Source organism: Opisthocomus hoazin, chromosome 12 (genome assembly GCF_030867145.1).
Source record: "Opisthocomus hoazin isolate bOpiHoa1 chromosome 12, bOpiHoa1.hap1, whole genome shotgun sequence".
NCBI classification, from domain to species: Eukaryota; Metazoa; Chordata; class Aves; order Opisthocomiformes; family Opisthocomidae; genus Opisthocomus; species Opisthocomus hoazin.
This window is the reverse complement of record NC_134425.1, coordinates 20943597-20970461: the sequence shown is the minus strand read 5'-3', so window position 1 is coordinate 20970461 and position 26865 is coordinate 20943597. Positions and strand designations below refer to the sequence as shown.

Below are 26865 nucleotides of genomic sequence, written 5' to 3'. Positions count from 1 at the left end.
CAGCTGCTGGCACTCATATTTTAACTGCTGGTTAAAATAAACCTGTTGATTTTTAAAGAGAGAAAAATTACAGATGATGTAATTTACCACAAGTGACAAATGTGACTATGTATTTCAATGTTTGAATCCTCTTTGCCTAATTCAAAATGCAGATTCCTTTACTGTTCCTCTATAAGGTCCAGGACTTTGAATTGTCCTTGCTGCTGGTAAGTTCTGGCACCTAGAAGATTCCCGTCCTCGGTGTGTAACAGCCTGCAGCGTACACCCACAGGAGCAAGATGTAACAGGAGAGGAGAGCAAATGCCTCAATACAAAATACCCTCCTAAGCCCTTGAATATATTTCCGTTCAAAATGCACTTCTCTCATGCTCAGGGTATAGATTTGCTTAAAAACTCTACTGAAGAGGAATGCCTTTCACAACCCCGACCTATAGGATCCTACAGGTAGCATTCGCTTTCATTTTTTTATGTCTATAAAACCCCCAAAACGTCAGGACTGAGATGGAAAGAGCCATAGCACTCTGCAAACCACCAGGAACCAATGGGTGGAATCGATACAAAGGGAAAAGACGGAACAAGAAGGAAAAATGTATTGGGGCAGGAAGAAAAATACACTTAGGAAAATCAGAGAAAGCATAATTGTTCCACTGACCTTCTCATGGGTCTCGGTTTGCTCAGAACCTGCCTGCATCGTTTTCCTGCGGGAATAACAAACATGCAGCTGAAGGAACACGGAAGGGACCTGCTTCTGCAATAACTGTGCCTGGAAGTCTTCAAAACTGTGATCAAAGACCTGAGAGGTTTCTATGGGGCCGGGTTCATGGAGTTAGCTTCTTGGGTAAAACTCTTGTTTACACCCAGGGTATAGAGAGTTAGACCTGGACCATAATCCACTTGTGGGTTTTACGGTCTGATCAAATATCAAACATCATCTTGGAGGAAAAAAAGCTCATCGACTTTCTCCCTACAAGTCTGCTTTGCTTTGGAAAAAATGTTCTTCAAACGCACCTGAGGACAAAGCCACATTCTTCCAGCTGTCTGCTCACGTCCCTTTGCCACCGGGCACTGCTGGCAGAGTGCTAGAGGCTCATGCCTCTGCTGCACAGGAGCCCTCTGAGCGGGGCACAGTGAGCAGAAACTGGGAAAATAGTACCTTAAACTGCCCTGGCTGGAGCTGGGGGGGACAGCCATAGGCAGCCCAAGTGATTTAAGAGCTAAATACCCACTGAATGGCAACGGACTGTGGCAAAACCCCATGAAACTGGAAAGTAATGAGAGTTAGGCACCTATGTGTCTAAATGGCTTCGGAAGAGTAGGGCTTACAAGCTTTCGGAAATGTTATTCCCAGGTCTCATTACGCGTGTGCATCTCTGCACGACCAGCACCAACATCCTCATGCAGGTATCCAGACCACAGCAAAAGAATTCAGCTGCCATTCTTTCGCATTCATTAACTTAACAAGATTCTCAACCAGAAGAGAGGAAATTCTGTGCATCTTGTATTATGCAGTATGGGAAAGGGTATTTAACAGGTCGCCAAGCTATTAGAGAAGCATCAGAGTCTACAAAAAGTATTACCTTCTGTGACCGTGGCCAGCCCCTGCTGCACAAACACACACCTCTCCGGCCCAGCAGACGCACCGAGGAGATTAATACAAGCCAACAGGGACACTAAGTTAGCAGAACGACTCAAAAAGTTTCCTGCCATTTTCTGCTCATTCTCTCTTCCCCAGTTTTAAAACATGATGTGAATTTGGGCTGTGGGCTCAGTTGTAGTTCAGTCTGTGTTTAACACGAGCTCAAACACAAAATAATAATGTACCTCAAATTTCCTTTCTCATTTCTTTTCTTAATACTGAACTCTGAAGTCCTACATGTTTCACTTGACAAAGCCACTAATTCAGTAATTTCACATAATTAAATCAAGCAAAGCAGAGTATTTAAATTGGAGCTAAGTGAAATATACTTCTGTGCAGCTCATGCTGTTAAAATTGTGCTGCATGCTATTCTGCTGCTGCTCATTTATTAATTTGGGATCGGCTGAAACGTGACACCGTATAATAAGGAATGCACTGGCTTCAATAGAATTAGAAATAAAAATAATAAAAAAAATCATAGAGGACAATAAATCAAGCACCAAATAAAATAAGTTAATCCCTCTGAATAAGCCCTCAGCAGAGCACTCCTGCACCCAGCTGAAACCTGCACCCAGGTTTGTGCTTTGCCTGCGATAACTAATTTCAGGCAAGAGGTTTTCAGCTGTTTATCCCTGGAATAAGAAGTGGGCTGCACCAGTCCTCCAGCATGGTGATCCTTTTAGCAGTGATAACACTTTTTCTCCTAATAACTTCCTGTGTTTTTTCTTCTAGCCCTATGTGGTAAAGAAAGTGTGAAAAGGCATTTAAAAGAGTTAAATCTAAAATGACTTAAAGTCTTGTCTCCCTCAGCCGCTCCTCTAATTCGGTGGGTCCCAAGCGCAGGAGCAGGAGACAGCCATATGATGCACAGCATCAGAGAACTGGCAGAGCCCTCAGACCTACCATGAGGATGATGCATGGTAAAAAACAAATGGACAGATAAAACCTAAGTACAGATTTTTGCTGGCAAATGAGTAAAAAAGGGGAAGAAATTAAGATGGCCAATAATCCAAGCAGTGGAAATACTTTATGTAATTAACAAAAGTCTCTCCAGAATATAGTGGTTTTTTCCTTTCCATTGGTGCTTTCTGCTTCTCAAGTTTCTTACACACTACCTTAATTGGGCTCTACCAGATACGCTGAAAGTTCCTCCACTTCTTCCCTGGCCTCGAAGGACACCTGTGAAAGGTGCAGCTCTGGACTGCTCGTGATAACCCTCAGCAGATAGAACTCATAATGACCCGCTCCCACTAATGAAAAAGGGGGGGTAGGGGAGGAGATATTGTTGCTGTTGTAATTAAGCTTGTGAAGAGTTTAGCTGGAGAGAAATTAGATTTATTTACACACTGCTCTGTTGCTGATGAAGCACCAGCTATTTGGGAGAACTTCTAATTAACCCTAATTTAGTTTATATGCTCTTTAGCAGCCCCATTCCCTGTGTACTTTGAACTAGGTAAAAAGTAGTAATAATAACAAATTATCCATTTTTAAAAGACACATTTCTTTGTGGGGGCCCAGTCCCAGTTTTTTTTCCTTAAACTATTGGATATGCATTTTAGTTGCTGACAAGTAGGAAGGTGCACGCTTGAGAACTTCATCTTACAAAATGGCATTTCCAACAGCCCCACGCCACGGCTCACACGGGCATGGCCACCACAACCACAGCCCCACGCAGCCCCTCTCCCAAAGCCCCGTGGCTGGGGCACAAAGAGGGGTCTGGGGTTTGCTTTGGACCCTTCCACCCAATTTACAGCCAGGAGTCTGCTTTTAAAGCGCCTCCACTTCCTACATCCTCAGCCAATTATACAGTCTGGCCACTATGTTCATGAACTAGATACAGTTTTAAAATATTTCATTACAGTATCAAGCTAAAAATCACTTAACTCTTACTATGTCTTTTCTCATTTAATAGTTCACTGATGGCTCTGCCATGCTTCCAGTGCCTGTGGTGTATCTGTGGGTTTCTTTGCAACTCAGAAAGACATTTAAAATACAACAGGTCTACAACCTCAGGATATAAAAAAGCCCTAAAAATTCACCAGTTTTTATAAACCATTTTGGAGGAAGAGCAACACCAATTCTTATTTCAGTTTCACACACAAAACACCATAAATACCAAGCACCACTTTTTGGAAGTAAGGGTGAAAAATGGAACAGAATTAAATTCCTGCCATTCTATGTTTAATTCTGTTATACAGAAGCATCTATGCTGGCTTGTCACAACACAAACCCAGAGAGGCAAAAAGCATTTACAGAGGCAAAGAGTATTTGCAGAGGTGATACTCCTCATGTCTTCAATGCTGTAGCTGTCTGCATGCACAATATATAAAGAAAAAAATGAAGAAACAACGTGGATTTCTACACCATCCTGTCCAGAAAATGTTTTATCCATCTGGCTTTTAGCTAACTTGTGCAAGATTTCAGCCTGAAATTCACCTTGATCAGGAAAAGTACTTTTTCCACAGCACTACCTTTTTTTCATAAGATTATAGACCAAATGCTGCTTTCAGTTATACCTGCTTAACCGTGCTGATTTTGTGTATGCTTCCTCAATGTTACTGTGGAAACTTGGCAATAAATGTATTTTGTTTAATATGATCAAGGAAGAGAAGCCAAATGCTTTTTACACAGAACATTTCTCATTCGTTTAACAGGATAAATGGTCATCTGGACTTGTGTGCTAAATGCAAAGAGCCCTATATGAACTATTATCAAAGTTTAAGTTCAAGTTTTCTCAGTTTCTATACAGGACACACACTCTGTATGAATTAACGACAGCATTACAAACTGACAATTTTTCTGCAAATATAACCTACTTGATTAAATCAACAGTGCAAAATGGAAGTCTTCCCTCTTGTCACTGGAAGAACAACAGTCTACATACATCTTTTTTGAATACAGTCAAAATTACACAGAGAAAAACTTCAACTCAGAACACTGTCTTCAAAATTGCCCAGTACAAAATTACTTTCAGACTTCTAAAGGAACTTCATCATAAGGAAAAAGGCAATGATGTTTCTGTTGCTATAGTTGTATGTCCCCGCTGTGTCAGCCAGAATGGCTTGATGCAGCCCTCTTGGGAGAAAGCTAATTGAAGTCCAAGTTACACATTTCTTTCAACAAAAACTGTAAGTGAAATCAAGTAAAGATAGAACTAATCAATCCATCAGGACAACACATTTATGAACTGCAAAAAGATCTGATTTAAGTCTTTGGATAAGAAATAGTTCTCCGATTTTCTTTCTGTGGATGGAAACAATGACTATCTCCATGTGTATTTGCTTGCCTGACAAAATCAGGGCACGGGAATTTAGTGTCATTTAATTTAAGTTGCCTATAAACCCATCCAAGTGAAATAATACCAATAAGCACAAGTCTACACCACGCTCAGCTCCGCAGGCTCCAAACCCTCTCTCAACTAAACAAGACCCGAGGAAAACCATCGTTCATCCTCTCAAGGACACGGATGCCATGCTCCGCTTCCCCACATTGTCTGGGGCTGCAGGTGACCAGGCAGCGCAGAGCCATAGTCTTTCACTCACTTGTCTCCTCCAAATGCTCTTTTCTGCTAAAGACTCACGCAACAGACGAAGATTAAATATACACAGCTAGAGCAACTAATCTAAATCTCAAACCATTGTTGGAGGACTTTTTTCTGCCTGGCTGCTTCAGTCAGGCCCAGCTTGCCATGCACACACAGAGGCACGCGACCGGAGAGCGCCTTCCCACCATATTTCTCTGAAATTGAAAATTCTCTCTAGCTTTGGTTCAAACAACAGCCAGAGCCTTAAAACATATACACACGCTACGCAGAAAGCCTCACTGTGCCAGTGGTTTTCTTTATCCAAGTGAAAGCTTCCAACCAAGAGGGAAGAAATTTGCCTACAGGGTCCCTCATTTTATGCTAGCAAATAACTTGCTTCAGAAATACTGCAGCTTTCAGTGTTATGGCATTTAGAGGGGAAGTGTGGGATGTGAAATCCCATCATCCTACTGCAAAGAAAAAGAGCTGTTAAACACCTGAGTTTTCCTTTTGGAGCTTTGCGGAGTTTACTAAGAAGATACAACAGCAGAGTCACTAACTAGAATGCTAAAGTTTAAGAAACTGTATGTTTCCTTCAGTTATAATGACACGATAAAATTTCACAGCTCTTGAAATCACCTTTTGGGTTTGAAACACAAAAGTAACACCTGCGTGTCAGTTTATTTGTAAAACATAAACTTCTCCCTCCTACAGGAGCCTGAAATATGAGAGCTCAGAGTTGTGGCTCTTCCCTTTTCTGAAGGGAAACAAGTCTTTCCCCAAACACAGTGCCTACAAGTTTCAACCCAGCAACAAAGGTGCTGAACTTCCCACATCTAGAAAATCACGTCAGGAAAAGGCATTGCACAAATTCACTTCAGACTCATCAAAGCTTCCAACAAGACTGGTTATTTTCAGCTGAATTACCATGCTGCTGCCTAAATACCACTAAGCTGAAGGAGTCCTTATTTCTCAGCCACAAACTGCCAACGTATCCTCAAGGAAACACCAAGCCAAAACACATACATCTAAATCCACACAGTTCAGTGGCATTCAGAGCAATGTCATTCTGACTTCTATGTTTACATTTTTATTGCTAATTAATTGATTTACCCCTTCTGAAGGAGATGCCTTGAACAGGAGGCGTCCCCTCCTTCTCCCCTTACCCCTGTGCTCCAGCTTCATTACAACCCTAGCACTGTTGCCAAAATGAGATATTGCCTCATTTTTGGTACTGTGCCCTTGAAGGCATCTTATTAGAAAAGACCATTTCTTAATTAACATTTTTGATCTTTAATCTATTACACATCCCTTTAATCCCATACGGAGGAGCTTTTGGCCCACTTCCGCGGCGTGGCAGTGGGAGGCAATAGGCTGGCAATTTGTGCTGAGGGCTCTCTCCCAGCTGGGCTCCAGTGTGGCCGGCTTCAGGGCTGGCTATGCTCTTGCTGGTCAGCGGCAGACATTCGCATTTATTATTTTATTGCAGTTTTTTAATAAAGACTTTAGAGAGCCACTGCTCAGTATTAAAGACAACAGGCAGAACGGCGCAGAACGGCAAGCTTGTGGATGAGATCAGACTTCAGCAAGTGGCTCTTAAAATAACTGGCAAACCTCTAAGTGGGAGATTTAGTGGATCACCAACATGTGAAGTGTTAAGAAAAGTACAATGTTAAGTTCCTTACATCATTTTACTTGCAAATAATTACAGCAATTACAAGGTGCTAGCTGGCAATTAACATTACCGGCTTCACAACTCACCAGAATTTTTTAAAACACGCTGTGGCCCTATGCAAATTGTCTCTTTGGTACTTCTGATTTGGTGGCTGTATGAGCTAATGGCTACACATTAGCTCAGCAGATCTCGGAACAGAATAGTCCACGTGCCAAATAATTTAATTAGAGGCTTGATCTTGTCAGAGCTTTATGCAACACAGTGTTTCCAAGCAAAATGTGTGGGTTTTTTCCTTTCTCTTTAGTGTTTTGTGGCTGTCTAATAATTTCTACTAACGAAGGCCAAAGCCATCCAAGGGAGAAGGGAGGCATGACTAGTAAAACATGCAAACAGGCAGGCAATTCAGTCCGAAGTGTGATGAATTCAAAAATATGTAGAGCAAGACGCACTGAGCACCTCTTCCATGCACACCCCAATCTATTGCCAGGTCTCTGCACACATCTATTAAATCTTCATCACACTGTTACTCAGCCCCAAAAAAGACAAAGGTCACTTGTCTCCAAGTGAGAGCCATAGGGTATCTCAAACCTCATTATAAATGGTCCCATTTAACAGTTTTCTCATTTGAATTTATACACAACAAATACAAGATCATGAGATGAGCTCAATTTATTTTGACAATGACATTGTAAATCCTTGTATCAAGACCAGAAAAAGGCTACTTCAGACACTAAATGACAGAAATACAAATATATCTCATAAAATGGGAAACATTAGGCTATATCAACTTTAAAAAATTCCATTTTTTTAATGCTTATTCGGCCTTAGTTTCTGCTTTCTACAGATTCTTATGCTACAGTAACTATACTTGTACACTTGATCTATGATAAGCTTAACACTTCAAGACAATTTAACCAAAAATACAGTGGTAACGGTTACAAAAAACTTTTACAAGTTAGGTCAATGTTGAGTAAGACCCACTAGAGGTCCCTTCCAACCCAAATTATTCCAGTTCCCCGTACTGAATAAGCAAAGATTATTTGGGCAAAGCATCACAAATTTCATGCAGTTCTTCACTGCAGAGTTTCATATCAACGTCCTTACTCAGCCCAGAAAACCAAGCAGTGGAGCTTGTTTACTCCATTTGTTTTTCTTCTTTTACAACCTTGTTTATAAAACCCAATTCTCATGACCGGCACAATTTGTTTATTTCTGAAGAAGAATGATTACTGGGGATCCACCACTGTGGCATTATTTTTTACTGATTTTTCTGGTTTAAGCAACAGGCCAATGTAATATATTTGGTTATTCCTGTTTTACATCTATTCAGGCTGGGAGCTTTGAGCTACCAGTTATAACTGCAACATGTGACCTAGTCACAGGAGAACAGAAGCTCCGGTGAAAACCAAAGAAACTGTTCACCAGGAGGCTTTCCTTCAACTCTTCAGCTGTCTGATTTCACAAAGGTAAAACCCATTGCAATCGCTTCTGACAGCGGCGTGGTTTCAGCTTGCCTTGCTCGTACCAGCCAGCCAAAGCAGACTTGGAAAAGCAAAGCCACTGACCTGCAGAAACCACTCAAAGCAAGATGGGCTGGCAAGTGCCCATCAGTCCTGAAGCCGGAGCCCTCTGGGAAGGTCAGCCTGCAGCAAGTGCACACTGCATGATACAAAGCAGTATGGACATGGGGCACAAGGCAGACCTTCTACTAGGTTGGGAGGCTTAATTAGCATTTGTAAAGTGCTTTGAGATCCCACATAAAAATATTTACTGAAATAAGCTCTAGGAAGCACAATTTCCGCGACTATTCAGTCTGCTTCTGTCATCAAAACTGCAGATCAGCAAATCTAGAGCATGGCAAAATTGGATAAATTAGAAATGACCAAGGACTTATCAGACAATCTTATCCACCCCTCTGCTAATGTAAGACCAAACCTACAGTGTATTTGCAAGCACTTTGTCCAGTCTGGTTTGAAAATAACCAAAGTGATGGGAGATAATACCAGAGACTATTAGATCCCACTACTGAGGCATGTTTCCTAATATTCAGCCTAGCATCTCCCTTGCTTTACTTTAGCCCATTACTGCTAGTTACGCCCCTGAAGGATATTGTAAACAACAGATACAAATTTCATCTAAAACCACAGAAAATGTTCATCTAATCACAGCCCCTCGCTCGGGCAGTAAGAGAGGACAAGGCAGCATCACCAAAAAGAAACACAGAAAGGGAGAGCAGGAGTGAGAAGAAGGTGGGCAGGTGCTATGCTATGCCTTGCTCCTCTCCAGCTCAACGGCAGTGTCCTTCACCAGGATGTTCATACCCACAGGAGACCTGAATTCAAGTGAGGGATAAAGAGCCAGGAAGGCTGTGCCTGAGGGTCCACCCATGAAGGTGAACCACTTCTTTCCATCAGTGCAGGGAAACAAAACACAGCATTACAGTCTCCCAGCAGCTAAAGCGCCAACAGGCACACACCTTTAAATAAAAACCAAATTTGTCACAGGGAAAAAACACTGTTGGCAAGACACGGACACAACCCCGTGGAGGATGTCCCTTGCCAGCCTCAGAAGGATACACTCACATGTGCAACTGTCCATGCTAACGGTGTATTTGTATTTCTGGCAAGATGCCCCTGCCAGAAGAGCCTGTGGAAACATCCCTCAACACATAGTGGCCCTGTGCCAGCAGGTATACCCAGCTCACAAGCCTTCAGGTGAGGTTAACCCGATGACCCCAGAGATACTCCCAGATTTGACTGAAACCTTGCTGCCCACCACCTGTCCTGATGCACTGCCAGGATCCCAGTGCATGCGAGTCCACAGCCCCTCACCAGCACGGCCAGGCAGGGGCTGCGACCCCACAGCCTGCAGAAACCCTCCCCTTTACAGATGCTGCTTGTAGCAATTCGGGGGGGCTGGCCTTAGGTACTGTGAAGCTTGGCAACACCAACGACACACTGCGATACTTCACGCTTGCTCAGCTTCTCTAAAGCAGACTGGCTTTCCAGAAGATGCTGTCTTTAAAAAGCCTGGGAACGGGTGGGTGATAGGGTAGGGGGAGCGCTTGGTAGCTCACTTTGAAATGAGCTTTTCTTTCCTTTCCTCTTTTACCACAGAAATTCATTCTCCTCCTCTGTGCTATCGCTATAATTTTCCCAATTAACATTTTTAATAGTAAGTATTTTCTAGGAAATGCTGTAATACACAGGTGTGTGCTTCTAATTTAAATACTGACACCCATGCTGTGTTCACATCTGAAGATTGCTCCTTCTTGCCGGAGATTCCCTCCCCAAACAAGAGGGGAACACCTATTGCGCCGCACTACCAGAGACGCCTCGGTGGATTCGCGGGGCGGCTGTTTCCATGGCAGATGCATGTGTCAGTGCTGCGCTGCACCACACGCAGCAAGGAATCTCATTTTTTATACTTCTCCTTTTCCTGAAGGTGCTACAGCCGCGGGATGTTGGTCAGATCTTGGGGACCCCCAGGGACACCCCTGTCACTCCAGCCAACAGCTTCCTCTGGCAGCATCGTGTGCCCCTTCCCACCAGCCTGGGAGCACTGGGAGCAAGGACTTGCTCCCAGGAAGCCTTTGCACCTGCAGATGCAGAGCTGTGCTGTCAGCCTCAAACAGAGAAATCTGGGAAGGGTTTATAATCACTCGTATTGTTTCTTTTTCCACTATCCTGGCTCCAAAAATCTTACACCTGTCTTGGTTGTTCACCCACCACTGCATTATCTGAGCATTATGTACTTTCTATCACTTCACCCTCTGTTTGAGAAAACACTATCAAAAGTACTTTCTTTAAAAAAAAAAACAAACACACACACACATAAATTAGTATTTATAAATAAAAGATTGAAGCTAAAAATTAAATTTTACAATTAGGAAATGAGACTTAGTTTTTTTTCTCTTCTGAAAGGAGACATAACTATGTTACCTCATAAAAACCCACACATTACCAAGAAAAATAAAAGTTCAGCTTAGCATAAATGAGGAATGCAGCTTCCAGAGCTACAAACCTCCTTAGCTTTATTTCATATTTGCATTTATTTAGGTTTTGCCTGCTTCCAAAACAGATATTTAAAATTTTGAGAACCTCAGACTATACTGACTAGGCTGCATGCTGCAGGTCCATGCAGAGACAAGGACGATGTTTTTAAAACCAATATAAGAAAGCCAACCAGTTGAGACCAAACATTTCATAGCACATTGAAAAAAATATTCAACTAAGAAAGTTAGCAAAGTCTCTTATGTTCTTTGCTAAGTCCAAAGGTTTATTTCTTTCTAAATCCTTACGCACTGTAATGAGATTTATTTACTACAGAAATCAGCTTTTAGAAGATGTCTGAGCTTGTAAAGGCACTCAGGATGGGTGATTTCAGAGTACTTGCCAGATAACAGGTTTCTAGTGCCCGCTGAATTGTGACTGACCTTTCCAATGCTCTGCAGCAGAGCTCCCAGAATTTCATCCGGGGGGTGGGGGGAAGGATGTTCAGCATTCTGCCATTTAGAAGTTAAACAAGACAAAATACAATACATCTAGCAATACAGAAAAAGAGCTTGGTGTCTATGGGAGGGCAGTCTCTCTCATATGGACCCTCCTGGCTTACTCCTGACACAGTCCATGCCCAGCAGCATGAGACCACGGCAGACGGGGTCCTGCGAGGATGGTGGCCTTGGTGGGCTCCAGGCAAAGGACTGTGCCAGGGCATGCAAACCCAGCGTGGAGGGAGGCTGAGAGGACAACAAACTTTGTGTGGCCAAAACAGGCCTCCAAAAGGGGAAAGGTGAGGAAGGAGAACACATTTTCTGTAGCTTATCTCAATAAAAAAAGAAGGGGGAAAAGTTAACACACGAATACTTGCAGGGGCAAGTCTCTGTGTGCTTCATGAGACCCCAGCTTTCTCATCTGTTTTGCTCCTTTGGCAGCCAAAATTAAACCCAACCCTACAAAACAGTAAGAGCAGAACAGAAATGCTCAACGTTTGGGGGTGGACAGCAGCCGTGCCGGGATTGGAAGACTGATGGTGAACGAGAGCACAAGGAACAGCCAGGAGGGAACAGGCAGGCAGAGCCTTGAGAAGCAGAGATAGCATCAAAAACACCCCAGCATGGGCTCCAATAGCCCTGAGCGAAAAGAAAGTCTCCAAACTGCATCAAAATGTTCCGCCTCCAAAGATACCAAGTGAAAATTGTGATTTATATAGCTGGGAGATGTTATGCAAAGCGCAAGAGACGGGAAAAGCAGTGACCATAGGGTGGTTTTCTTTTATTTTGTGGTTCATTTCTCAAAAGCTGCAGCTTCCCCTTTTCTTTTTTTCCTCCTTAAAGGAGAGAAACTTTAAAAGAAATTGCAGAAGGCAATTAAAAATCTAAAGTAGTGTGCTGTATAAAACAAGCACATTTGGGAGAACTCTTAATGGCAAAACATCAAATGTCTGTGTCCTAAAATGTTGTGGTGTTTTTTTTTTCCACGCTGTGCTTTGCATGTCCCTCGCATGGGTGCCCAGCTGCTGCAGCGAGCTCGGTTCCAGCGACAGGGAACCTGGAGCTAATAGGGAAAGGGGGGAATACCAACCTGTAATTTGTTTTAATGATTTCTGGAATGTTACAACTGAATGATACTAATCTTATATGCTAATGGATGGCTGGGCACTGGCATTGGAGAGGCCCTTTCAGTTGCGAACACTGCAAAGATGCCCCCATGTTCCACAAACGCAAGGGACCAAGACATATGCAGTGCCATTCAGCCCCAGCACTCAGGCTACCGGTCCCCTACTTCCCAAACTCTTTCTTAATCAATATCATAAATTGTAGCTGTGTACAAAAATAAGATACCTTCAGTCACCTCAAAAGCAGACACACAAAAACTAGGCTTTTAGGTTCGCAGGCTCCTAAGGAGAAGACAGAATCTGCTCTGTTTGCCCCAGACAATTCAGCTGAACTTCCCCAGGGCCTCACAGTCAGGCTAATGAGAAACTCCCCAGCAACCCCCATGTAAAATGCTTTCATAGGTCTTTAAAATGCCTTAAATTCTCTATATATTTAGTAATACTTTTTACTTCTTTAAAATGTCCCTTGTTGCTCCTCAAGATAATACTCTCGTGATGTATTACAACAGCAATGCAGCATTGAAAACCAAGAGTCCAGCCAGACAAATATTGAATCTTATTTTCTTCTTGGCTTCGAAGGAGCAGAAAACCCTTTTGCAAAGCAGAGTCAGGCGCTTGCCTGGCCCCCCAGCAGCCCTGCCCAGCCCACCCTCTCTGACGCTTCTGGAGTGAGATGGACAGGCTTCAAGGGCTCCACGTGCTGTTAACAGGGAAAAGCAGGGGAAGGAGCACTCAGCTGCACTCTTCCGCTGGGACAGAAAACATCTCTTGCCTCTTCTACAGCAAAACACTACTGACCTGCAAGCTAAATCCTCAGATTAAGAGAGCGGAGGAAAAGCTTTTTTTCTTCTTTTTACATTAAGGAAAAAATGTTTACAAGATCTGAAGAGGAAGGAAATTCGCTATATGCCCATTGTTCAGTGGGGCTGGTGGACACCCAGATTATTCACCCTGGCGCGAGGGCAGCCTCTGCCTCCTTATACATTTTTCTGATTCTCTGAGTTAATATGTACAGCCTTTAAGCCGTGGCCAAAAAAAAAAATAAAACCACCCATAAAACTGTTTGTAGTTGTATCTGAAGTACTTGAATAAATTCCTCAGTGCATCTAACACCAAGGGTTTGATTCCTGCAAAGCATTTCACCTGCGCAGGTTTTACCAGGCTCGAGCAGTTAAGCCAGAGCAGGCAGCAGCGTGCGCACGAACCCTACCCTAGGAAAAAGCACAGTGCCCTGTGCTATGCCACCACCAGACAGACCCCTCCAAGCGCAGCAATTCTGTTGCCAGCATGTCCACTGCCGAATCTCCACGAGCTGCACTAAGCAGCTCCCGCAGGCAGCCCCCTGCCCGGTGCCACGATACGGCCAGGGATGCACAAACCAGGTGCCTTCAGCACACTCCAGCAGCAGAGAAGCCAGCCACCATCAGAGGAAGAGCTTGGACACAGTGTTTGACATGTCTTGCCCTGCACCTACAAAAGCTTATGCCTGACCTGGGGACAAACAGCTCTTACAGCTACACGGACAACCCCACGACTGCCGATTCAACTTACACTCACAAAAAATCTTCCAGTAGTACTTCTACTGGTTTGATGAACAAAATAAAATATAGCAGCAAAAGCACCTTCTCTCCCTACAACTGCACCTATATAAATACTTTGCTAGTATCCAAAAAAAAGGAGTTTACAAAGAACACTCTACCTGCTGTTGCCGTCCCGATGTACCGCACCATCCTGGGACCCCCGTTCCCCCAGGCCACAGCAGCTGCGCAGAGTGCCAACAGAATTTTTCAGAAGTCACTTTGTATGTGTTTGCACACACACAGAGATGTACAAACACACACAGGAGAAGAAGGAAGAGAAATATGTTAATTTGAAACATCTGGCAAATGTTTCAGAGTTAACAAGTCCTGGGTTTGGCCTTTTGGGGTTTTTTTTTCTGTTGGGGGGGGTAAAGGAAAGGGAGGCAATTTTGTCATTTTGGGCCAGTGAAGGAAGGGGCATGAGACAAGAAGTTGAAGCATGTTTTTTCACCCTTTATTGAAGTTCAACATCACACTACTGGAGCTAATGCAAACAGGAAGATCATAAAAGAACATAATGAAAGTCTCGCACACTGGGACTGAGGGACTGGTTTCAGTTACTGAATATAGCTTTGGAGGCACACCACACAAGAGCCAGGGACTCCACGCAGCTGTACCACCATGTACTAGCGCTTTTTAAGCTTTTTCCGTGTAGTTCCTCAGTCATATTCCAGCCCGCAGCCTCTGTCCCGTGCACTGTATTGCAACTTTATACACAGACAAGATTGACATCTGTAGCTACTAAACGTATTGAGAGGAAAATCCCACAATTAGCACACATTTTCCTTAAGCTGCCATAAATCATGCATATAATACATTTTATCCCACATTCGACATCTTGAATGACAACTGTAATTACAGGAGTAAATGAAGAAAAATAGAGGAGACTCAACTAATTTGGGAAAAGCCTTTCACAGGCTGTCTTTTACTTACAGCGTAGTCACCAATAGCATCCAGCAATTCCAAATTAACTCCCGCTCTGCACAGAAATGATTTTTGTTGTTGTTGCCGTTTTGAACCTCAGCCTGTGTTAAATTTAATACAATTCAAGACTTGTGATAGATAACACCGGTAACTCCACTCCACTGCTGTTTGAGACGAAGGTCAAGCAAGAGAGCCGGCGAGCACTCTTTTCATGCGCTGTTAGCTCCAGGCACAAAGGGGCCTTCGACATCACAGCTGGGGGTTTGCAGCAGCAGCAGCAGCAGTATTTGCTATCAAAGACTGGTGAAAACATGAACCATTCAGAAAAGCCGTAGCGCCCAACGCGCCCAGCACAACCGAGAGTGCAGTTGGTACAAAGTGAAATGCCACAAAGTGCCACACAAAGGCAGTTTATGCCTTCAAGACCAGCTAGATGCTGACTTCAGTAAGAAAAGTCTCCTGCGAGCCAGTCTCCCCACAACTCTTATAAAACCAATGCTAACCAGGAATGCAGCACCATTGTTAATTTTCATATTGCTGCTCAGTTTCTGAGCTGTTTTCACGTCGCTGCTGAGCTTTTAAGAGAATACCATTGTGCAGTCCAGTATGAAGAAAGCAGAGTAATGGACTTATTGGCTTCAAAATCAAAAAGATTCTGAGAATTTCATGAATGTTAAAGACCTAACAGACAGTAAAATATATTTACACAGGGCACAAGCAGTGACTGAGATGTGGCTAGCTACTTTAAATGCAAACTAATCCAACATTTACCCTCATGTTTGTGTTGTCAATACATATTACACAACTACAGACAAACTTGCTTTATCCGTTTTGGCTCCTTGAGCCTCTTTTTATTCAAATTATCAATGTAACACAGAAGAACAAGCCCCAGACACGTGTTGAAGTGCTAGTACTATCAAGCAGACCAAAAGCTGGTTCAAACGTTAAATTTTTCTACCACGGCGATGTACCACTTTTATTCTCCAGCCCTTGACAGTACTCTCCATTTCCTCTGAGAGGAGAAATACACACATTCCAGTTGAGACTGAAGTTTAAAATTCCTATTAAAGTAGCTTTTATGTAATTAGATTGGAATGAATGTGCAACAGTGCCTATTGCAGAAAACTTCAAAGTGGTTATACTGGAGAAATCACAACCCGTTTCAGTGTGCCCACAAGAAGAAAGAATGGCTCTCTGGAGGATAAGAGTATATTAGTCTCTGTATGTAATAGATTTTATTGACCATATGGAACCGATATAAAAATTGTGTTGCAGTGGGTAGTCTTGGATTTGAGACAGGAATGTGACATACAAAATACAGTTCCTGTAAAAAGCCTGGCAGCTTTCTGGCAGTTCTTACAATTAGAAGAACCTAAAATATTTACCTGATTGAGTCACTGACGAGTCCCAGGTCAAACCAAAATCTGAAGATTCACCCTCTTCAACTGAAAAAGAACAAAAATAAGCTGTGAATGCTAAAACAAACCAACTGGAAAGCAAGGCCATCAGAAAACTAGGTCCACTATGACATTAAGTATTAAAACAGATTTCTGCACTGGTGAAAAAGAACTTACTGCTTTCTACAAAATAATTCGTAAGGTGGAAATTTAGTAATAAGAAATTTCCCTATGTTTTAACCTAAATATGGGATTTCTGTTTGCAACTTCTTCATGAACACGTAAGTCCATGTGAAATTTTAATAGATGTGTAAATATCACTAGCTGCTCTGTATTCATATTTGAAACTATGTATATTCACAACAACTTGCATGTGCACAATTGCTATTGCAAACACAGAGGTCATTTTTGAAATGTGTGCTGTAACAGATCATATAAAGAACTGCCCCTTTTATCTAAATTATGTGGGATTCAAATACAAATTCTACATAATTCTGCAACTGAAATCCAAACCATATCGCAAACCCAAAGGCACAGCCCCTATGGACCAAGATGGGATTTGTACGCCCAGGCCCTGGAACCTGCTCCAAGGAGTACTGACATTAACTTTACATTTTCATCACGAGATTCTTGATTTTATGCTTTCCTCCCCTCCTTTTTTTTTCACTCCAGTAAGGAATCCTGGCATCCCATAAGCTTATCTATCAGGTTGATGTCAATGGTGAGATCATGTGGCATTAGGAACAGAGACGATAATTTACATAGGCAGTGCCTTGACAAATTTTGATTTTATGTTCAGACCATAAACAAATGTGTACTCTACAGAAGGGCACAGCTCCAGTTCTGTTAGTCTGCAAGTTTACTAAAGGAGGAGCATGGAACTTGGCCGCTTCTTTTGAAAAATCATACTTGAGACATGGTTATAGTTTTTCCAAAAAGTCTATGTTAGTATAAAGGCCTTGTCACATAATATTAAATTCCAGAATGATACAGAAAAGCAAGATACAAAGCTACGAAGCTTCTTGAAGCCATTATCGGTACTATTCCCTGGCAGCAGCAGAGCAGGCTTAGCTCGCGTGTGGTCTCTCCTAGGGGCTCACCTACCATTTTGTGTTCTGTAAGCCACCATCTTGTTCCCATTTTGACCCATCTCTTTATAGAAAAACCCTGGACGTAGTTATCTTAAATATGATTTCCCTGTTACACAAATATATCTCTTGTTTTAACATCGAAATCCACATGGAGATTTCTGCTCCAAAACTAAATAATCTAAGTTAGCAATTCGTGTAACTTACTCAAAACAGACAACTGGAATGTTTTAACTTTATTGTATCCTTGACTACTTTTTGGTTGTCTTGTTTGGACAGTTTTTTATATTATTACTTTTATACTGAGAGTTTTTTATGTCTTTACATTTTATCTTGGAAAGAGGTAAAAAAAGTCAGTCTGCTAAAAATACACAAAAGCAATAAATACCATCTAGTCAAGCAGAAGTATATGGGATCAGCACTGGTCATCGGCAATTTTAGCAATGCACTGCCTTTCATGTTGGTTAAGCACTGGAGACTGCTCTAGTCCTTGAGCTGCTGTAGGGCAGCTGGCTCCAGCACGTACCACAACCACATTTTTTGGAATCCCTTAAATGAGGGCAAAGGTTTGAGTCAGCCTCTGTTGGCATTAATTTGCTTTGCTCCCTAATGACTGAAAAGGGGACAGAACATATACGTGAAGATGACGGCACTTAAATTCACTCTGTATTATTGCAGTCATGGTGTCAGGTTCTCCTCCTTTACTTGCGCAGACCCACCATGTAGCTGACAGTGCTGCACCTCCGTGTAAGAACGAGGCTGGTGGGATGGAGCCTCTTGAGCTTAGATACAGCTGCATCTCCCTGCAGCTGCTGCTTACACCACTATTTCCCTTTTTTCTTTTCTTTTTGAATTTTTTAAGCAAACACCATCTTTCATAGGACCAACCATAAGAAAAAGTAACCGCCGAGCCTACTCCAAGAGGTATCGCTGTATTTGACTGATGTTTCTCTCGGGCAGCAGGTCAGATTGTCCCCTCAGACAGCGAGCACGGGGTGGGGGCACTGCCAGAAGGGAGTCGGGACCCCACGCTGCTTGCCATGGTGCTGGCTGCGGGTACCCAAACACATCCAGTCAGGACATGACCACTGGGCAAGGCCAGGCTGGTGCTGCTTAGGACTGGTGTTAGGTGGTTTTACAGAGTGGCATGGTCATGGTGATGGCCAGTCAGGAGCCCAGACTCGAGCCCTTGACCCTCGCCTGCCTGCCATCCACCCACTAAGCTAAGCAGCGGGCACACAGAAACAAGGGGCAAAAGCATGCCACATCCAAAAAAGAAAGATTGGGTCTATACAGCAGTGTAATTAAGAAGCCTCAGAGGTTTGAAGCTGAAAGGTGTCTGTGAGGCTGAAGCAAAAAAATAGGTGACCAAGCTTTGTCACAGGAACCAAGCATAGTTGTAGGCAGACACTGAGCTCCACCATGCTTCTGCTCCCTCTCCATGACAGGCACCAAACCAAGAGCTGAGAGGTTCCTCTGTGGCCGCCTTAATCTTCCGGATATAAATTGTTATTTAAGGAGCCAGCACTTGAAGCAGTGTCACTGCTGGCTTTACCTGAGCCTCAGCAATAAGCAGAAGACACAGAAGTCAGAGAGAAAGATAATTGGTTTGTTTCTCCCAAACTCAACTTTGACACCCAAGCAGCTGCAGATGAAATTTGCCCTCAGCTGCATGCAGCTGTTGCTGGACTCACAGGTAAACAGGAGGAGCTTTGCCGGGCTGGTCAGAGACATGGGGACATGATGCTGTGTGGGGAAGGGAGAGGAGTCCCACAGACCCCCATGTGGGGACAGACGCCCTGGGGGTTACCTTAGAGCTTGGCCAACACTCCCTGGGAGGGCAGAGTGGGTCCAGAACAGATTTGGCTGCTACGGCTATGAAGGGAAGGGATTTCCAGCTCTCGCTACCAAGAACAAAGTCAAAAAAAACCCCTTAGTCCATAATATTAGTCAGGGAGTAATTCACTTAAGTTGATTTTTCAGTTAAAATTTCAGTTTCTTAATATTTTTCTCATCATTCCTTTAAACCTAGGCTGACTCAAGTGACCAGTGTGCATCAACATTCACTTTGTGGATACTATTATTTAAGCAGGGGTAATGGGCAAAAAAGCCGGTGAAGAGGTACGAAGCATTCAACACAATCACTTCCAAAACACATTGCACAGTACAATAATTCCTATTTCTTTAGCAGGAAAATAAGTTTTCTGAGCCACAATCGTAACAACTGAGGTCAAAGACTAGACACTTCCATCTGTGCTAGTTAATCACTCTGAATGCGTGGACACACAAGTCCACATCGCTGATGTTCTGCACGGGCAGGAGCCACTCATGTACCTGAAATGCTCTGCAGCTTGGGAATACCACAGGAAACAGCAGCACAGTTTAAGACAGCCAAGATTTTACAAAGCAACTAGAGATCTTGTATTAGCTCTAACTACTTTATGGGAGTCCCGGTGACATAATTGTAACGGCACAGCATTTCATGAGATTTTGAAGGCATTTCGTACTGGGCATTGAAAACAAAGACATCCAAAGTCACTGACGTTAAGCTTTGAGCGGAATGTTCACATGTGCACTTCATGTGTTTTTATCAGATACTTCCCCTTTTCCTTCACAAACTCACCTCATTTTCTCCCCAAATGATGTTGTGCCTGCACGTTAAGCCATATATGCAACCACAGAAGTTGCTATGTAATTATATTCTTACTCTTGTCTCTATCTGCTCTCTCCATCTGAACAATCATTTTTTAAATGCTTTGGAAGAGCATATTTCTACTCGTTCAGTAATACAGAGACAATACAGCAAGAGGACAGAAGTTTGGTCCCACTCTGGTTGATGTGTCATCGACAGAATGGCACCTGAGGTGCAACACAACACACCACACCAACAGAGAGGGTATGCGTGTCTCCCAGTGCCAAATTCACTACGTAGTTGATTAGAAAAAAAGATGGGCAAGAAACAGTTTCAAAGTCAAGTGTTAAACCTTGATATCAACATTCATAGCACTGTATTTCTATTTTTAAAGCATTAGCATTTTTTTTGTTCTCTTTTGTAAAACGCCCACAGTATTTACCAGCACACACAGATAAAATACTGGAAATAAAAACCAGAGACACTCTTTTAGCTGCATCCTTTAGGGTGATGATTATGAGATAGTTGCAGGAAACTCACCCAAGAGCGTGCCTGCTACAACGGCCGTGCCCTTTGGTGAAATCTTGGGGCATCTGTGAAGTTGAAACCTTTCAGAAATGCTGGGTTTGACTTGAAAATAGCCTTGGTCTGGCAGTGTAGAAAATCTTATTGTTGGTCAACTCAAAAGATCGGTAACTTTAAGCCCTTTCCCACCCGTGGCCTGGTGCAGGGAGATTGCTGGCAGTGGGAGACACGTCTGCTTCCACTCCCCATTCTGCCCTAGCTCAGGAGGACGCACTGCTGTCATGCCATGGGCAAGACCTCCGTTCTGCTCCAACTGATTTCGGGACCTGAATGCAAGGGCCAGAATAAGGACAGGGTCGATGTGGAGAGGAACCGTGGGCAATGGCAACACCACAATACAGCACTCCCATACACGCCAAATATTTGCATTTTGCCCGCTCGTTCCAGATGTTCTCCAAGGATGCTTATTTAATTGCTAGGTCACGAGTGCTGTAGGCTCAAAGATTTTGTTTCTTTGTGCTCAGAGAAACTTCTGAAAGGATTCAGCATCCATTCCCCTAAGAGTGAGAACATCTATTTATGGGGCTACCATTACCTGAACTCCATTCACAGTCACAGTGCTTATTTAACACTTTATCACTCCCAGGAAAGAAGTTAACCTTATCAAAGTAAGACGCTTCCGAACCAAATGTTGATTTCTAGATGCAATCAAGCTTTACAAGTGAGCAACAGCCCCTCAGTAATTCAGATGGCATGCGTATGCTCCCTTATCCTATTACACAGGCTTCAAGGACCACAAGGACCAGTTTAACACTTCCCATAATAGAAAAACTCCATAGTATGCTAACTAAAATGTCAGGAACTGTGACAGTTTGAGAAACTGCTGAGAAATACGTTGGGTTACAAGCAGTTCCCTCAGCTGATGGGGGAACTTTCCTGAATCAGGACTTTTACCAAGAGCTGCACTCAGGACCAGGGCTACTCCCTCACCCGTGAGCAACCTTTGAAAACACCATGTATAGAATAGTTTGAGTGCAGAAAACATAGGTGTCACTTTTTTGTTTGGAGGATTTTGTCAGATTTTGCTCATGACAGAACACTCTTAGATAAACCTGGGGAAATCTCACCAATGCCTGTGTATTAGCTGTCATGTACATCTCAAGATTCACAGCTTTCCCTCTAGAGAAATACCCTAGCACCAATCCTCATTGTAAGCCAGGCACACAATAATCACATATTTTCCCTGACCTAGCTGTAGGTACTTGCAAGCAAGAGCTCTGTGATATTCCGTAATCTTCAGGCTTCTTTGCTGCCTTTGAGACGCACATCTCTCTGCGCTGTCCTATCCAGCCTTCACTCCATCCCTCCCATCACAGGAAATTATATGCTCCCGAATCAGCGTGGGACACAGAATAGCCCCATCCGACCGCCATTCATCTGCCGGGACTCGTCTCACAGCACTTGCAGCCTGGGATTTGATACAGCGCTCTTAATCCCGCAAAATGCAGAGCAGCTTCCACTTCCACTAAGTCAAAGGGAGCTGAGGATGCTTAAAACCTTGTGGACCGAGGACTGTAAATTAGCCAGTTTCCAGCTGCTTGGCATGGCAGGAGCACAAAGGATGTTACCAATCTTTACAGTTTAAATACCTCGATATTTTCCACGCACATCTAGAGTCTGTCCTTCAGAGAGGGGCAGATATGCTTGCTCCTCAAACTGAAAGAGGAGGAAAATATCTCTGCTTTCACCCAGCCTACTGCCTAGAGAAGTTCAGTCCTGCACAGCCCTGGGAGCTGCTACCACAACTAAGCACTGGCACACAAGAAAAAAAGAAGAAACGTTTGGACATGGCTACTTTGAGCAGAAGCCAGCTAGCCCCTTCTGCTCAGATCACCTCCCGGCTGTGTGTAAGGCTTTCCCTCTCTCCTGCTTGGATGTTCCCTGTCAGATTCTCTACCTCCTAATATTGGTGAGCAAAAGTCCACAAAACACAGAAATCTGCAGAAAAGCAGCAAAGAGTAGTATGAAAACCGGTCACATTTGTTTTTTAAATGAAGCGCTGCTGCAGCAGAGCTGCAGTCCACTGCCCAGGAGCGCAGCAGGGTGCAGAGCCAGCCCTGAGCCACGGCACGTCACCCACGAGGAACCAGGCTGCCCTTCTCTGTCAGCAGGCTGGGCCCTTCTCCCACCAGCGCGCAGAACCTTCACGTTCAGCAGGAAAACAGGAAGCTTTGGGGGGCTTTGCCAGTGCCAGTGTACTGAGAATAGGTGCCTGTGAGTGTATCCTGATGCATTTACCGTACCTTGCAGCTAAAAGGAAAAGCAAATCCTCCTGCTACCTCTGTACCCATATTCAGGTGAGCAAAAAGGTCCCCGTCAGAAGCAGCCAGGTGTGCTTTATACCAGCCATTTGAGTCGATATACTCCCTTTGGAAAAGCAACTTTGCAAGAGGATTGCTGCCAGGCCTCCCCATGTTTACTAGATATTTTTATTGTTTGTGTGATCATTTCCACTCAGCTTTAGTAACACTTTGCCATCTTTTTCCCTGGTAGTTGGTGGAAAGGAGCACTGGGGCACCAGGGCATCCCCAGAGAGGTGATGGCATATACCTCACCCATGCCCTAACCCTGGGATCCCCCACGGGACCGCACATGGTCCTTGGCACAATTGTTCGCAGCTCCAGAGCCACCTCTCTGTTCTCTCCCTGGTGCACGGCCGATTCAGCCATTGGTGACCCTCGGCCAGGAGGGTTTTTTTTCCCCCCTTAAAAAGGACCATTATATATTAGTCCTTTCATGGGCCAGCAGGCCAGGGAATAAGACAGGAGGGTTTACTGACATAGATTATTTAGCTAGTTCAGAGCCTAAATTTGCACAAGTTCTCTAGCTGCTTTTCTCCAAAGTCAGTAACTAGGCTTGGCAGAGACTGTGGATTTTGCTGGCAAAGTCAGCCTTTTTGTGTGAAGGAGGGAGGAGTGGGGAAACCCAGACTGCTGTGCTCTCTAGGTCAGGGAAAAGAAAAAAAAAGCACGAAAACAAAAAAAAAAGAAGGGGGGAAAAAAGAAAGAAGGATGAGACAAGTGGGACAGAATTACAAAGGAAAACTGAAAAAAAGATGATTAGGAACAGAAAAAGAAAAAGGTGATTAAGGAGAACAAGACAAACAACAAAATAAGGTAGCACTAGCAGGTTTATGCAAAGAAGATCTAATTATGGGTGGCTAAATCCTCCAGGACATTAATATTCCACCGTAATGTGTCTAGTTTCCTCCTTTCCAGGCATGGCAGGGAGGAAATGAGAATCACTTAGATACACTGTTTAATGAGCATATGATGGACGATCACCAAATACAGCCTGCCTGATAAGTATCCATTAGCTAAACTCGCACCGTAAATCTGTGCGCCGCTAACCGGCCTGCCTCTTCAAACGCTATGACAAAACTTAATGTAACTGCAACTAGAGAAAGGGATCGTTGTAAATAAAAATCTCATCTCCTTAAGACAAGAAAGGCCATAGGACATACATAATGGCTAATCACAGCCCTTCCCACGGACCGCACACCTGACTCACAAGCCAGAGCATATTTATTCCCAGTGCTCATATTTAGTTTTTGTGTTTCTAATTCACAGACTTCACTGGAGACAGATATTTCCCATCAACATCGATTATGTAAATAAATACAAATGTACGCTGTAATAAAATCAGCCAACATTTCAGGCTGCTCTCAAGATCAACATATATTAAGCTTACAATTCTTAAAGTGGGGCCTGCAGACACCCCGTTTCCATACTTTACATTATAGATTTGGGACTGATACCCTATCTGATGGTTCTTACAGCTTGTCCTTGAAGGTTAATAGCCAGAGGAAAAGGTGGGCTTTTTTTGCTTTTAATTGCAATACATGTTTTTTAAGATCTGTCAAATGTTCAGGAATTTAGAGGTTACCCTGGAAGAGGCACCTGGTGGAGGAGCCCCCTCTGCTTTGTGCTACGTATGTGACCCACAGCAGCAGCACTTTGGCCCCACACATGAACCACGTCTTCCCAGCACACTGGTGCAAAACTGCCCCAGCAATGGCTGGCATTGGGAGCACCCAGTTCTGTGTTCCCCAGGTTTCATCAGGAAGCACCGTACCCGCTGCTCTGCCACAGGGAAACCCAGTCCCCTTTTCTGGGTGTGCTGTTGGTCCCTCCTCTGCCCTGCAGTGGGCTGTGCCACCTTCCTTTGACCCTAGCACAGGGCATCCACCTCCAGTGCCTCCGCATCCTCCTCTTGCCTTTTTGGATAAAAATCTCTTTCAGTATTTGTTGTTTCTTATTGTTGCTTCCACCTCAGAAATGCAGGAAGGGGACTACAGTTTGGGGATCCTCTGCTTTGTCTGCCTGGAGTTTTCCTGGCCATGAGACTGGTGGGACGCACCCCACCCAGCCCAGGGGACCCATCCCACCAACGGCCCACTTGTGCCCAACACAGAGCTCCCACTGATGTGCTGCACCCCCAGATGCATCATCTGCAATCAGCTCTGCTGGAAATGGATGGGAGCACCCAGATTCCCTACCCTCACCTGCCCTGGGCGGGCTGAGCCCCAGCCCACACCACCCCAGCCCCGGTGGGGTGAGAGCACAGGCATGGCACAGAGAGGTGGGGAGGGAAGTGGAGGTGTGCGAGGAGGACATGGGGTGCAGGGGGGCCAGCTCCTGTGGACGGGGATAGGGGATGGCAACACCGGCTGCCTGCGAGCGCACTCCTCCCTGCATTATTATACACATTTCTAAGGCAACTGTCACCATAGTGTCTGCACCTTCTTTCAAAAATAGATCTACTACCAGTAAACAGGCGCTTTAAAGCTCAAGTGAAACAAAACAGGTGAATCTAGCATTCCCCATGTTGCTCATAAAATCATGCATTTTACTTCAACAACCAAGAGTTTAAATATTCTTGCTCCATCTGGAACGCTGCTGGATGACAGAAACGCATATGTGTTGAAACCCTAACAAACCAAAACAAGGAAAGTAAAGAAAGGGGGAATTAACACATCTACAATTCATGGCCAGGACTTTAATTCCATTAGTCGAATTTCCAAGTTGTGAAGCAATGCTTCACTCTGCCAAAATGCCAAAAAGCAGGTTGAGGTGACCCAAACACAAGGTGATGATGTGAGAGACCCATGAAAAGTGACAGATCAGAGGTGGGTCAGCAAGTACAAAGACCAAGCTGCTACTCAAATACTTGCAATTTCTTACACCTTCCTCCAAACTTCGGGTGTAGAAGTACTAGTGAAGGCTCTGCTACCACCCTATGCACTTTTGAGCACAGACACCTGGTGAGTGACAGTACACAAATCTCTGGTATCACCTAAGATGGCCTATGCAAACACATGGGGGACGGGCCTCTGTGTTGGAAGCCAACAGACCTGAGAGTTGCAGCTGTAGGAGACAACGTGCACATGGCAGAGATCAGCTGGAGGGGTGGTTCAGGCCAAAGGGATGCCAGAAAGGCCTTTATTGTTTCCTGAGCATAGCAAAATGGCTACAATGAAATGAAGTTTCAGGATGAAGCCAAACCTGGGCTTTGCACAGAGCACCCAGGGTCTCACCAAGTCAGATTTATTGCATGCTTTGCTTCTCCAAGAGAGAGACAGGAAAGAGCACTATTTTTACATTAGGGCTATAAAGTTCTCTATAAGCAGGACACCTAATAAAGTAATTTACATGTGCTGGCCCTTTCTTGAGGCTGCTAATGAGGCTGCTGAAGGTTAACACCTAACATGGACTAATGACACAAAGTAAGGGGAATGTTCTGAAATTAATTTACATAAACTTTTATACGGGAACAGGAACCAAACCAGGGAAGAACAGAAGTAGAAACTAGGATCTGCAGATGGGCAGTGGGGCCATAACTCCTTACACTACCTCTTGCTCTGGTAAAGCACATAAAGAGATTTACGTGCACCATCAAGACTGAGTATAGCCTACCTCAGACTGCAGTCTGCTCCCCATCACTACTAATGGGCATTGTGCTTCTGTGTTCTGCTCAGTCAAAACCATCCAACCAAGTGCAGTTCTGTAACAAAAAAGATCACAAAAAAACCCCTTTCACTGTCCTACCTGCTATGGTCAGACCAAGAGCTACATCCCTCCAGACCCTCCTGCCTTGGACAGTGAGTAGCCTTTCCCTTTCCTTCGGCGAGGAGCTGCTGTCTGGATGCAATACTCTCCAGCTCAGCTCGCTCATCATCCCCATAAATCATGCCCCACTTCACAGCAAAT

General features: G+C 44.0%; 1 protein-coding gene across 3 annotated transcripts in view; it reads right to left on the bottom strand.

Annotated features, from left to right (window-relative positions):
- The window catches only part of ZNF423 (zinc finger protein 423), a 235714-nt gene that overhangs the window by 176981 nt on the left and 31868 nt on the right, over positions 1 to 26865 (bottom strand). For 2 of the 3 annotated variants that reach the window (XM_075434002.1, XM_075434004.1), the window contains exon 2: positions 16340 to 16399. In XM_075434002.1, the coding sequence (XP_075290117.1) occupies positions 16340 to 16399 (60 nt within the window). Of the gene's footprint in view, positions 1 to 14149; positions 14229 to 16339; positions 16400 to 26865 lie in introns of those variants that run through there. The other variant, XM_075434003.1, reaches the window with a different exon arrangement.